We start from the raw sequence: 15,205 nt of genomic DNA, 5'->3' as shown, positions 1-15,205 counted from the left end.
TTCTCTGTAACTTAAGTGCTGAAACCCAAGCAACATTATTCCCAGAAATTCCTGCATTGCTGTTCCACCGTCATCCCTGCTAGGGTCCCTTTCTAATCAACTTTGAGCGCTCCTCCCTCATGCCTCTGTAGCCCCTTTGCCCAGTTGCAATACCAACACATCTAATTTCTCCTTCTCCCTGTCAAACTTTGGATTAAATCTTATCATGTTGTGGTCACTACCTCCTAATGGTTCCTTTACCTTGAGTTCCCTTATCAAATCTGATTCATTACATAACACTAAACCCAAAATTGCCTTTTCCCTGGCAGGGTGCACAACAAGCTGCTCTATGAATCCATCTCGAAGACACTCTACAAATTCCTTTTCTTGGGGTCCAGTACCAACCTGATTTACGCAGCCTACCTGCATATTAAAATCTCCCATGACCACTGTAGTATTGCCTTTTTTACTTGCCAATTTTATCTCCTGATGTAACTTGTACCCTGGCTACTGTTTGGGGGCCTGTAGGTTACTCCCATTAAGGTCTTTTCGCAATGAATATAAAACCTTACAAACCTTGTTTTACAACTAAATACAAGTCATAAAAATCAGAAAGCACTTCTCTAATGCATGAAACACTTAATTAACCATATAACCATATAACAATTACAGCACGGAAACAGGCCATCTCGGCCCCTCTAGTCCGTGCCGAACACTTATTCTCACCTAGTCCCATCTACCTGCACTCAGACCATAACCCTCCATTCCTTTCCCATCCATATACCTATCCAATTTATTTTTAAATGATAAAATCGAACCTGCCTCCACCACTTCCACTGGAAGCTCATTCCACACAGCTACCACTCTCTGAGTAAAGAAGTTCCCCCTCATGTTACCCCTGGACTTTTGTCCCTTAATTATTAAATCATGTCCTCTTGTTTGAATCTTCCCTACTCTCAATGGGAAAAGCTTATCCACGTCAATTCTGTCTATCTCTCTCATAATTTTAAAGACCTCTATCAAGTCCCTCCTTAACTTTCAATGCTCCAAAGAACAAAGACCTATCTTGTTCAACCTTTCTCTGTAACTTAGGTGCTGAAACCCAAGCAACATTATAGTAAATCTCCTTTGTACTCTCTCTATTTTGTTGACATCTTTCCTATAATTTGGTGACCAGAATTGTACACCATATTCCAGAATTGGCCTCACCAATGCCCTGTACAATTTTAACATTACATCCCAACTTCTATACTCAATGCTCTGATTTATAAATGCCAGGACACCAAAAGCTTTCTTTACCACCCTATCTACATGAGATTCCACCTTCAGGGAACTATGCACAGTTATTCCTAGATCCCTCTGTTCTACTGCATTCCTCAATTCGCTACCATTTACAATATATTTTGATTTGTCCTACCAAGATGTAGCACCTCACACTTATCAGCATTAAACTCCATCTGTCATCTTTCAGCCCACTCTTCCAAATCGCCTAAACCTCTCTGTAGACTTTGAAACTCTACTTCATTATCCACAACGCCACCTATCTTAGTATCATCTGCATACTTACTAATCCAATTTACCACACCATCATCCAGATCATTGATGTATATGACAAACAACAGTGGACCCAACACAGATCCCCGAGGCACCCCACTAGTCACCGGCCTCCAGCCTGACAAACAGTTATCCAGGATCCATTAATCTCTGGTATCTCCCATTCAGCCACTGTTGAATCCATCTTGTTACTCCACTATTAATACCCAACAATTGAACCTTCTTAACCAACCTTCCATGTGGAACCTTGTCAAATGCCTTACTGAAGTCCATATAGACAACATTCACTGCTTTACCCTCATCAATTTCCCTAGTAACCTCTTCAAAAAATTCAAGGTTAGTCAAACATGACCTTCCAGGCACAAATCCATGTTGACTGTTCCTAATCAGACCTTGTTTATCCAGATGATTATATATATTATCTCTAAGTATCCTTTCCATTAATTTGCCCATCACTGACGTCAAACTAACAGGTCTATAATTGCTAGGTTTAATCTTAGAACCCTTTTTAAACAATGGAACAACATGCGCAGTACGCCAATCCTCCGGCACCATTCCTGTTTCTAATGACATTTGAAATATTTCTGTAATAGCCCCTGCTATCTCTACCCTCAATGTCCTAGGGAATATCCTGTCAGGACCTGGAGACTTATCCACTTTTATATTTTTCAAAAGTGTCCGTACCTCCTCTTCTTTGATCCTCATAGTTTCCATAGCTACCCTACTTGTTTCCATTACTTCACATAATTCAATATCCTTCTCCTTGGTGAATACCGAAGAAAATAAATTGTTCAGTATCTCCCCCCATCTCTTTTGGCTCTGCACATAGCTGTCCACTCTGACTCTCTAATGGACCAATTTTATTCCTTGTTATCCTTTTTCTATTAATATAGCTGTAGAAACCCTTTGGATTTACTTTCACCTTACTTGCCAAAGCAACCTCGTATATTCTTTTAGCTTTTCAAATTTCTTTCTCAAGATTCTTTTTGTATTTGCAAATTTCAGAAAAATGCTTTTGAGTTCAGTAGCCATTATCACAATTTATCTATTCATCCATAAAGACTGGTTGTCTTAAACTGTTGTCAGAACAGGTCAGTTAGAAGCATGAAGGAACATTTAAGAGCCCTTGAACAAGAATTAGTTTGTTCAATAGCGCAACTGGAATTTCAATGGGGTTAGTTGTTAATCTGTCTAATATCTGACCATTCATCAGAAATTCAAGAGATAGTAAATTAACTATTTCAGGCATTGTAATGAAAATAATTGAAAGAACACCATTTTTTTGTGAATGTAAACATGTTCAGAGAATTTGACCTTTACCTTTTCTCCTTTTGGACCCATGACACGGTAAAATTTCACAGGACCAATGAATCCCTCAAAACTCTGTACATAGTTGCTGCCTCCAAGTACAAAGTATCCAGCTAAAACATTGTGATGGACATCTCCAGGAAAGCTAGAAAAGGATGGGATTTAAAGATAATGACTATTGCACCATTCTGCACACAAAGGGTTTAAAATATTCCTGTAATTCACACTGTGTTTGTCAAATTATAAAGACACTATACACATAAAATTAGCTGTTTAGGATTATTAAATCCATTGACCATGGAAGAGTAAAGGAGATTAATTCTAACAGTGGTTTTTCTCTGGTGTCAAAGAGTCAATAGATAAAACAAAATATATCTAGGTCCATCTACTTCATCCTCTCAATTGTACGACAAATTGAAATAATCAATTAACCTCTATCAATTAGACTATAACAGACCTAGATATGATGAGAGGTTTATCAACAGATATGATGCAAGGAAAGAACTGGGACCATAATTCATCAATCACCTTATTCATCCCGTGACCAATATAATTTGTGTCCAAAATTATTGAACCCTAACTTAATTAGCAACTTGTTTATGGATGAAATTGACATCAGTGGGGGGAGATGATCAAGTTGGATGAGTTGTCTGTTTTGCCTCATGTGGGAACGTTAACCTTGACGTTTTCCCTTTTCTTCCAGCCAAGACTTCCATTTTTATGAATGTGTCCGGGACTCATTTACACTTCCGGATCAAAATATGTCCTGCACACTGAATAATGCTAATCAATAAATTCAAATTTTGACAGAATAAATACTTGTTTGCTTATAGACAATGCAGCGTTTATTATATTTACAGAATGCAAAGTTGTGTTTTTAGAAGATCACCAGATGCAATTAATCAGCTTTTCATTGCTGTTTGAATATTTTAAGCCCAACATTGAGATCTGCAAGAACAGAAGTTTCATGAAAGTCGCATCATTATCAAGTTTTGCTAAAAATCATCCTGACTCGTATAGATTTCCCTTTGCTTCACTGTCAATGGGTGAAAATTATTGAATCCCTGATCAAAGAATGTTGCAGCAGTATCATTGGATTAGTGACTACAGCAATTTAAAGTAAAAGGTTATGTGCTTGAGTCTGCATGAGAACTCTCAAAGCTCTGATTATAAAGTGGGGTGATAACCAAAGATCCATAAATGTCACGTGCAGCTGCAGGTCCCGGCAAGACGCGTGAAGACTGAACAAGGTGAATTTATTATGGGGAACAAGGAAATGGCAGATGAGTTGAACAGGTACTTTGGATCTATCTTCACTAAGGAAGACACAAACAATTTTCCTGATATACTAGTGGCCAAGGGATTTAGGGTGATCTAGGGTGACGGAGGAACTGAAGAAAATTCACATTAGGCAGGAAATGGTGTTGGGTAGACTGATGGGACTGAAGGCTGATAAATCCCCAGGACCTGATGGTCTGCATTCCAGGATACTTAAGGAAGTGGCTCTAGAAATCGTTGATGCATTGGTGATCATTTTCCTATGTTCTATAGATTCAGGAGGGTAGCTAATGTTATCCCACTTTTTAAGAAAGGCGGGGGAGAGAAAACCGGGAATTATAGACAAGTTAGCCTGACATCGGTGGTGGGGAAGATGGTGGAGTCAATTATAAACGATGAAATAGCGGAACATTTGGATAGCAGTAACAGGATCGGTCCGAGTCAGCATGGATTTACGAAGGGGAAATTATGCTTGACTTATGTTCCGTAATTTTTTGAGGAGGTAACTAGGGTAATGGACAAGGGAGAGCCAGTGGATGTAGTGTACCTGGACTTTCAGAAAACATTTGAAAAGGTCCCACATAGGAGATTAACGGGCAAAATTAAAGCACATGGAATTGGGGGTAGAGTTCTGATATGGATAGAAAATTGGTTGGCAGACAGGAAGCAAAAAGTAGGGATTAACAGTTCCCTTTCAAAATGGCAGGCAGTGACTAGTGGGCTACTGCAAGGCTCGGTGCTGGGGACTGCAGCTATTTACAATATACAGTAATGATTTAGATAAAGGGATTAAAAGTCACATTAGCAAATTTGCAGGTGACACAAAGCTGGGTGGCAGTGTGAACTGTGAGGAGGATGCTATGAGGATGCAGGGTGACTTGGACAGGTTGGGTGAGTGGGAAGATGGAAGGCAGATGCAGTTTAATATGGATAAATGTGAGGTTATCCACTTTGGTGGCAAAATCAGCAAGGTAGATTATTATCTGAATGTTGTCAAGTTGGGAAAAGGGATAGTACAACGAGGGCTTGTTCATCAGTCACTGAAAGGAAGCAGGTACACAAAAAAGCTGGAGAAACTCAGCGGGTGCAGCAGCATCTATGGAGTGAGGGAAATAGGCAACGTTTTGGGCCGAAACCCTTCTTCAGACTGATAGGGGGTGGCGGGAAGAAAGATAGGGGGTAGCTTCCTTTTCCCCGCCACCCCCTATCAGTCTGAAGAAGGGTTTCGGCCCGAAACGTTGCCTATTTCCCTCACTCCATAGATGCTGCTGCACCCGCTGAGTTTCTCCAGCTTTTTTGTGTACCTTCGATTTTCCAGCATCTGCAGTTCCTTCTTGAACACTGAAAGGAAGCATGCAGGTAGTCAGACAGTGAAGAAAGCGAATGGCATGTTGGCCTTCATAACAAGAGGAGTTGAGTATAGGAGCAACATTCCGCAGTTGTACAGGGCCGTAGTGAGAGCACATCTGGAGTATAGTGTGCAGTTTCGGTCTCCAAACTTGAGGAAAGACATTCTTGCTATTGAGGGAGTGCAGCGTAGGTTCACAAGGTTAATTCCCGGGGTGGCGGGACTGTCAAATGTTGATAGAATGGAGTGGCTGGGCTTGTATACTCTGGAATTTAGAAGGATGAGAGGATGATCTTATTGAAACATATAAGATTATGAAGGGTTTGGACAAGCGAGAGGTAGAAAACATGTTCCCAATGTTGGGGGAGTCCAGAACCAGGGGCCACAGTTTAAGAATAAGTGGTAAGCCACTTAGAACGGAGATGAGGAAACACTTTTTCACCCAGAGAGTTTTGAATCAGTGGAATTCTCTGCCTCAGAAGGCAGGGGAGGCCTATTCTCTGGATGCTTTCAAGAGAGAGTTGGATAGATCTCTTAAAGATAGCGGAGTCAGGGAATATCAATCAATCAATCAATCAATCAACCTTTAATGTCATCTTGCAAGCAACAAGTACAGTGCAAAATGAAAAGACGTTTCCCAGTGAATATATGGAGAGAAGGCAGGAACGGGGTATTGATTGTGGATGATCAACCATGATCATAGTGAAACTCTCGAAGGGCTGAATGGCCTACTCCTGCTCCTATTGTCTATTGTTTAAAATCTGCCAACTATTGCAGATAAACTCAATGGGTTGTTTCTTTGCATAATGTGACAACCAGTTAATTACTTATGTATGGCAACAAATCTCACTGATATGTATGCAAAAAAATAATCTGACCACCTTGGAACACGTGATAATAGAGACCATTGAGATAATACACAGGCCCATTGTTCAAACACAAATAACGTTGATACATATATTTGCATTGCTAAGGTTATCTCACAAATAGTCACCATAAAATAATAATTTGGATGTCAAAGATTTTTAGCTGCATATTTTAAGTTAACTTACGTGTATACTGCATTTTCTCTTGCTTGCAGTTTTTCTCCATAGCTGACAGTCAAAGTCATCTATGAAATATGTTGAACAAGCAAAAGTGTAATTGCAAATTGTTATGTACAGACATTTTCACCTAGAATTAGTTGTTGAGTTGGTAATTTACTAAAATAGCTTTTATCAGCAATTTGTTAGGTATGTTACCATTGTAGATGGGACATGATGGTTGGTGTGGGTAAGTTGGTCCAAAAGGCCTGTTTCCACGCTGTATGGCTCTATGTCCGAAAAAGCTTCTATATAGAGGACCTTACTAGAGAGGGACATCCTCTCAGGGAACACATGGGACAAGTGGTTGAATCGTCAGTGGAAGAAGCACAACCAGTGATCACAATTCCATTAGTTTTAAAGTAGTGATGGAGAAGAATAGGACTGGTCCATGAAGTTTATGTCCCAAATTAGGACAAGGATTCATCAGGTGGGAACTTGCAGAGGTCTAATGGTAAATCTGTTTGCAGATAAGAGAGTGGCTGGCAAGTGGGAGGCTTTCAAAAGTGAGTTCCTGTTTTGTGAAGGACAAGGTTGGCAAAATTAGGGAACCCAAGTTGATGAGAGATGTTGAGGCTCTGGTCAGGAAAAAGGAGGCATACGTCAGATTTACGCAGTTGGGATCAAGAGAATCTCTCCTTGAGTATAAGAAGGGCAGGAGTACACGTAAGTAGGCAATCAACGAAGCCAAAAAGTGATGAAATGGAGCTGTCAGGCAAGGTCAAGGAAAATTCAAAAGGATTCTGTCAGTATATTAACAATAAACGGTTGGCCAGGACAAGAATAGGCTATCTTTGTATAGAACCGCAAGACATGTGGGAGATATTAAATAAATTCTTCTAATCCATATTGCCGGGTCCATACACTAAATGCATTAAATACATTAATGGCTTGAATCACAATGTAGTGAACATGGATAGTAAATTTGTATATGACACAAAAATTGGTGATATAGTGGGCAGTGAGGAAGGATATCTAAGTTTACAAGAAGATCTGGATCAGTTGGGAAGGTGAGCCAAGGAATAGCAAATGGAATTTAACTCTGGTAAGGTGAAGTGTTACACTATGCTATGTCAAACCAAGGCAGGACTTATGCAGGACTAAATGGTAGATTTCTGTAGTGTATTCCTGAACAAAGAGATCTGAGAGTACGTGCATTGTTCCCTAAAAGTAGCTTGTCAGTGTAGTAAAAAAGTCATTTAGCATGCTTGCCTTCATTGGCAAGGGTGTTGAGTATAACCGTTGGAACATCATGAAACAGCTGTACACATCTTGGTGAGACCACACTTTGAGTACTATGTGCAGTTCTGTTTGCCCTACTATAGGAAGGATATCAAAAGATGGAAAGAGCACAAAAAAATATTCACCAGGGTGCAGGCTTGAATTAAAGGGAGAGGTTGGATAGGCTGGGACATTTATCTTTGTTGCGTAAGGGGTGACCTTATTGAGGTGTACAGGATCATGAGGGGCAGGGATATGGTGAACGCACTCAGTCCCTTTCCCAGAGTAGAAGATTCAAAAACTAATGGGCAAAGAATTAAGGCGAGAGAAGAGAGATTTAAGCAGGACCTCAGGGGCAAATGTTACCATCAGAGGGTAGTCCGTATCTGGAATGAGCTGCTAGAGGAAGTTATTGAAGCGGATAAAATTATGACTTTAAAAATACATTTGGATGGCTATATGGATAGGAAGGGTTTACAGGGATAAGGGCCAAATCCAGGCAAATTAGACTATCCCATAATGCCAACTTGGTCGGCATGGACATGGTCTATAAGTATGAAGAAAAGAATGCGAAGAAAAGATAATAGTAGTTTATCAAACAGCAGGAGTTCATTTAAAAAAAACATGTGTTACGTGTCTTCCTTGCATGGTGAGATCCAGTCGACACCATCGCCTCAATACCACTTTGAAATTCGATAATCCTGCAACGCTTTTTCCAGAGGATAGCGTCATCTGAAAGTGAATATTACCTAAAGAAAATAACAATAGCATAGTTATTAGTAATTACTCTTCTGCATTGCGCTATGTACTCAGACCAGGAATCTCTTTGTTGAAAATGGGTGGCAGAGAGGTAATTGCAGGTAATATAGGGAGATGACCAAAGGGAATGGAATGGTTCAAATATTGCTGAAAGTTGGTAACTAGACAACCCAGAGAACCCAAAGAGCTAGAAACACCAAAGACGTCTATATGATGATCTGAACCAGGTGACTGCTCAATTGCAATATAGTGTATGTTAACTCGATGGTGGTTTGCTGGACCATGCAATGAATTTGCACAATTCTGTGGAATCATTGTGGATGGTATTTTCTCTGTGCCTTGAGGTGCTTGTTGTGGGAAGTTCAAGAGTCCAAAGCATATAGTAGGCCAGTGGGCACTGCTGCAAAGTAGATCACTAGTTTTGTGACATCACTGAGATCTTGAATTTGAAATACTCTTTTCCTCAATTGACCAAATCACCCAGTCAGCAATGAGAAGAGTGAAAGCCCTGAATCTTATCTCGAGCATAACATAATGATTGCTTTGGTTAGATATATTTGGCAATTTCAGATTCTCATTGAAGCTTACCATTTGATGTTAGAAACAACAATGGGGTGCCATACTTCTGTTTTTCATTGATCTGATGAAGGATCCCACAAAGATGCCGTTTGCATGCTTTGAGGACATAAATCCAGATTGATATTGTGAACCTATCAGACATTATTGTAGAAATAATATGATTATATAACACAAAAATAATGCCAACAAAAAAGGAATCTACAAACTAATATCACACGCAGATCCCTTGGTATATTCTCATGGTTGAATTGAATTTAATTGATTACATTTTATTAGCCAAGTATGTATACATACAAGGAATTTGTCTTGGTGTTTTGCTCGCAAGTAACAGCACGATATACAGTAAACAATTAAGAATAAAATATTATAATTTAAACATGTGAAGAATGAAATAAAATACCAGAGCAAAAGGAGGATACAGACTTTTGGTTGTTGAGTAGAGCTACTGCTCGTGGAAAAAGCGGTTTTATGTCTGGCTGTGCTGGCTTTGACAGTCCGGAGTCGCCTTCCAGAGGGAAGTGCTTCAAAGAGTATGTGGCCAGGGTGAAAGGAGTCAGAGATGATCTTTCCCACTCACTTCCTGGCCCTTTCTGTGTACAGTTCGTCGATGAGGCGATGGTTGCAGCCAATGACCTTCTTGGCTGATCGAACGATTCGCTGCAGCCTCCGGATGTCATGCGTGCTGGCTGAGCCAAACCAGACCATGATGGAGAAGGTGAGTACAGACTCTATGATGGCAATATAAAACTGGACCATCATTGCCTGTGGCAGATTGTGTTTTCTCAGCTGCTGCAGGAAGTACACGCTCTGTTGGGCCTTTTTGACTGTGGAGTCAATGGTGGCCTCCCATTTAAGGTCCCTGGAAATGATGGTTCCAAGGAACTTAAATGACTCCACAGGTGTGACTGTGGTGTTGTTGATGGTGAGTAGGGGGGGGGGGAAGGGGGAGTTCTCCAAAAGTCCACAATCAATTCCATGTCTTAAGAACATTGAGCTGCAGATTGTTGCAATGGCACCAGGATGCCAGCTGTGACACTTCCTACCTGTAGGCAGATTTCTCCCCATCCTGGATCAGTCCAATCAGGGTTGTGTCATCCGCAAACTTGAGAAGCTTGACAGAGGAGTCTGTGGAGGTGCAGTCGTTGGTGTAGAGAGAGTAAAGGAGGGGGGAGAGTATGCTGAGGGTCGGCGGGTCTGAGATGTGTTTTCTCAGCCTCACATGCTGCTTCCTGTCTGTCAAGACGTTGATGATCCACTGACAGAGGGGTTCAGGCACAGTCAACTGGGAGAGTTTGGAGTGTAGTAGCTCTGGCACAATGGTGTTGAATGCAGAGCTAAAATCCACAAACAAAATCCTTGCATAGGTCCCCTGGCAGTCTAGGTGCTGGAGGATGAAGTGCAGGCCCAGGTTGACTGCATCATGCACTGATCTAATGGCCGGTATGCAAACTGCAGAGGGTCCAGCAGAGGGTTTGTGATATTGTTCAGGTGGGCCAGCACAAGTCTTTCAAGGGTCTTCATGATTACAGAGGTCAGTGCGACAGGCCTGTTGTCATTAAGACCAGTAATCCTTGGCTTTTTGGGTACGGGAACAATAGTGGAGACTTTGAGGCATGTTAAGTGCCTCTCTGAAAACATTCATTGTTGTGTACACGTTCTGCTTTGCTTAAATTTAGATTAGTAGAGGCTAATTAGAATACATAATTAATTCTTCTGCAGATATCTGAAGTATACATTAAAAACTCTGAAGTTTGTAATTCTGCAGTTTGCAATTCTGAAGTATAAATTAAACATTTCCGAACAATGACTATTTTGCGTGAATGTAAATTGGAATATTTGAGGTTGTTGGGCATACCTTGGGTTATTGAGAAGTTGTTTACCAGTCAGTTCCATTTCTAAGTTATTAAAATTTTTTAACCTTTTTGTTATTCCATAACTCAAACCAGTTAACGCAAATGGAAAACAAAGCAGCTCCACAACATCTAGGGAAAATGAAAAAAAAGTTAATAACTCTATTAAATAACAGGAAAAGGCATACAAGGCCTATTATCTGTAATTTACTAGAATTCTATTGGAAGTCTACTTGTCCGAGTGAAAAGAAAAATCTGAACTGTATCTGCTGGATTGGTGGCACTTAACAGAAAATAAAATATGTGCAATATGAGCTCACTTTGCAATACAAACCATACTTACAAATTACTCTGAATGGGTGGAACATTGGGACAACTGGTAGGGTTGCTGACTCATAGCACCAGAGACCTGGGTTCAATCCTGACCTTAGGTGCTGTCTGTGTGGAGTTTGCACATTCTTCCTATGACCATGTGGGTTTCCTCCGGGTGCTCCAGTTTCCTCCCACATCCCAAAGACGTGCAGGTTTGTAGGCGAATTGGCCTCTTTAAATGCCTCTAATTTGTCGGGAGTGAATGCGAACTCGGGATAAAATAGAACTAGTATCAATGGGTGATCGATGATCGGCCTAGACTTGGTGAGATGAAGGGCCTGTTTCCATGTGGTAACTAAAGATATTATCTGAACTAAATGACACCATTTCCAATTAAAAAAGGACTCCATTATAAAATTCTCAGAGCTGTCTGCCAATACTAGGTAGACAAAAATGCTGGGGAAATTCAGCGGGTCCGGCAGCATCTACGGAGCGAAGGAAATAGGCAACATTTGGGGCTAAAACCCTTCTTCAGGGCCTGTGGGACATCCTCAAATTGAATTGGTCCCTACACAGAGAAATATTGATTCAGCAGCAACAAGTTCCCATGTCTGTGAATTGATCATGGGGAACAAGGACATGGCAGACCAATTGAATAACTATTTTGCGTATTTCCTTCGCTCCATAGATGCTGCTGCACCCGCTGAGTTTCTCCAGCTTTTCTGTGTAACCACCAATTGAATAACTACTTTGGTTCTGTCTTCGCTAAGGAAAACATAAATAATCTGCCGGAAATAGCAGGGGACCGGGGGTCAAATGAGATGGAGGAACTGAGTGAAATCCAGGTTAGCAGGGAAGTGGTGTTAGGTAAATTGAATGGATTAAAGGCCAATAAATCCCCAGGGCCAGATAGGCTGCATCCCAGAGTACTTAAGGAAGTAGCCCCAGAAATAGAGGATGCATTAGTGATAATATTTCAAAACTCTTTAGATTCTGGAGTAGTTCCTGAGGATTGGAGGGTAGCTAATGTAACCCCACTTTTTAAAAAGGGAGGGAGAGAGAAAACGTGGGAATTACAGACCAGTTAGTCTAACATCGGTAGTGGGGGAAATGCTAGAGTCAGTTATTAAAGATGGGATAGCAGCACATTTGGAAAGTGGTGAAATCATTGGACTAAGTCAGCATGGATTTATGAAAGGTAAATCATGTCTGACGAATCTTATATAATTTTTCGAGGATGTAACTAGTAGAGTGGATGTGTTATATCTAGACTTTCAGAAGGCTTTCGACAAGGTCCCCCATAAGAGATTCGTATGCAAACTTAAAGCACACAGTATTGGGGGTTCAGTATTGATGTGGATAGAGAACTGGCTGGCAGACAGGAAGCAAAGAGAAGGAGTAAACGGGTCCTTTTCAGAATGGCAGGCAGTGACTAGTGGGGTACCGCAAGGCTCAGTGCTGGGACCCCAGCTATTTATAATATATATGAATGATCTGGATGAGGGAATTGAATGCAACATCTCCAAGTTTGCGGATGACATGAAGCTGGGGGGCAATGTTAGCTGTGAGGAGGATGCTTGGAGGCTGCAAGGTGACTTGGATAGGTTGGGTGATTGGGCAAATGCATGGCAGATGCAGTATAATGTGGATAAATGTGAGGTTATCCACTTGGGTGGCAAAAACAGGAAAGTAGACTGTTATCTGAATGGTGGCCGAGTAGGAAAAGGGGAGATGCAACGAGACCTGGGTGTCATGGTACACCAGTCATTGAAAGTAGGCATGCAGGTGCAGCAGGCAGTGAAAAAGGCGAATGGTATGTTAACATTCATAGCAAAAGGATTTGAGTATAAGAGCAGGGAGGTTCTACTGCAGTTGTACAGGGTCTTGGTGAGATCACACCTGGAGTATTTCGTACAATTTTGGTCTCCTAATCTGAGGAAAAACATTCTTGCCATAGAGGGAGTACAGAGAAGGTTCACCAGACTGATTCCTGGGATGTGAGGAATTTCATATGAAGAAAGACTGGATAGACTCGGCTTGTACTCGCTAGAATTTAGAAGATTGAGGGGGGGATCTTATAGAAACGTACAAAATTCTTAAGGGGTTGGACAGGCTAGATGCAGGAAGATTGTTCCCGATGTTGGGGAAGTCCAGAACAAGGGGTCACAGTTTGAGGATAAGGGGGAAGTCTTTCAGGACCAAGATGAGAAAAACATTTTTCACACAGAGAGTGGCAAATGTGAGGAATTCTCTGCCACAGAAGGTAATTGAGGCCAGTTCATTTAAGAGGGAGTTAGATGTGGCCCTTGAGGCTAAAGGGATCAGGGGGTATGGAGAGAAGGCAGGTACAGGATACTGAGTTGGATGATCAGCCATGATCATATTGAATGGCTGTGCGGGCTCGAAGGGCCGAATGGCCTACAACTGCACCTATTTTCTATATTTCTATGTTTCTGTGATTGACCCGAGGCCAAGGGACTTCATAAAAGCCTGAGATGAATATTCAGAGCAAGGCCATTTCCCCAACAGGCCATTTCCCCAGGGCTCTGATGCCAGCACAGCCCTGGTGGTAGGACAGGGTAAGCACAGAGTACCAATGGAAGAATAATCTAGGATGTTAGATCAAAGATCTTATTCTGATCCAGTCAAGTTCTGCTAGACTAGTCCGTGGCTACCTCTTTCACCACTGGCATTCCAAGCATGTTCATTTGGAAGAGATTGCAGGGTTGACTGTGCCAAATCTACTCGCTTTTTTTTGTCAAACCCAGTGTCTATGTCAACCCCAGTTGTTAAGAGGAGCTGAAGGGTCTTGACCCAAAAACGTCACCTGTTCCTTTTCTAGAGATGCAGCCTGACCCGCTGAGGTACTTGAGTATCTTATATCTAACTTCGGTGTAAACCAGCATCTGCAGTTCCTTCTACGTGTAAAAAGAAGCAGGAGTGGCCCTTTGTGCCTGCTCTACTATTCAATAAGGTCATGGCTGTTACTTCATCCTGTTTAGCATTTATCGTACTTTGAAGCTGCAGTTTGTTGCAGTCAAATGGTTTGCTGGGCCACCTCGAGTAAAGCTAAACGTAATCACATTGTTAAGGTTCTGACTTCACTAACAAGCCTGTTCACATTAGAACAGCCAATTTCATTTGCTCAAGGTCTTTGATAACAATCTGGTAGTTTTATGTAAATGGTTCAATATTATCAGATTTTTAATCAAAAGAATTTAAATTCCCCCCGGCCATGATGAAATTTGAACTATTTGTCCGACTCTATTTGTCCAGGTATCTGAATAATCAATGCAGCAATGTACCCCAAATAACGTACATGACCAATTCTATTTACAACAATAAAATAACATATTTGCATAACACTTCTTATGTAAAAAAATCACAAGATGGCTTTGAAAGACCATATTCAAAAATAATTTCTGTCTCAAGTTCAGGGACAGGAGGACAGGGGTGGTTGGAGTTAGATGGAGAGGTAAAGAGGTGGGTAGGCTACAAGAATTAATTCAAGAGGGCACAGCTGGTGGAAGAGGAAGACAACATTTTTCTCAAAACTAAAGTTATATTTCCATAGTGTTTTTTCAGTCCTCCCACTGACAATAAAAGTGCTTTTTGAAGATAAGTGCAAACGTAGAAAGCAATAGCCAATTTGTGTACATCAAGTTCATAAGAACATCAACACAATAATGACCATTTAGCTTTCTTGACATGATGGTAGACAGTTGGCGAGGGTGAGATGGATCAGGCAAGGAAAGGAAGGTACACCTAGTCTGGGGCAACAGTGATAACTCCCTAGCTTTTCTTCCATATTGATGTCTTGAGAATTACTTCAATGATTAGAGGCGGATGGGATTCAATTAATTGTCTCATCCAAAAGATTGCACTTCCAACATGGCCTCTTGTTCTCAGAACTTCACTGAATTCCAGATTTACAT

General features: G+C 41.1%; 1 protein-coding gene across 4 annotated transcripts in view; it reads right to left on the bottom strand.

Annotated features, from left to right (window-relative positions):
- Nucleotides 1-15,205, bottom strand: part of LOC129698744 (protein sel-1 homolog 3-like) — a 71,339-nt gene that overhangs the window by 44,481 nt on the left and 11,653 nt on the right. For all 4 annotated transcript variants that reach the window (XM_055637970.1, XM_055637985.1, XM_055637990.1 and 1 more), the window contains exons 4-8: nt 10,964-11,090; nt 9,118-9,239; nt 8,404-8,519; nt 6,520-6,578; nt 2,854-2,986 (exon numbers count right to left, since the gene is read on the bottom strand). In XM_055637970.1, the coding sequence (XP_055493945.1) occupies nt 2,854-2,986; nt 6,520-6,578; nt 8,404-8,519; nt 9,118-9,239; nt 10,964-11,090 (557 nt within the window). The remainder of the gene's footprint in view (nt 1-2,853; nt 2,987-6,519; nt 6,579-8,403; nt 8,520-9,117; nt 9,240-10,963; nt 11,091-15,205) is intronic.

This window comes from Leucoraja erinacea, chromosome 1 (genome assembly GCF_028641065.1).
Source record: "Leucoraja erinacea ecotype New England chromosome 1, Leri_hhj_1, whole genome shotgun sequence".
NCBI lineage: Eukaryota > Metazoa > Chordata > Chondrichthyes > Rajiformes > Rajidae > Leucoraja > Leucoraja erinaceus.
The sequence above is the reverse complement of the archived record's forward strand: the minus strand, read 5'-3'. Positions and strand labels throughout refer to the sequence as shown.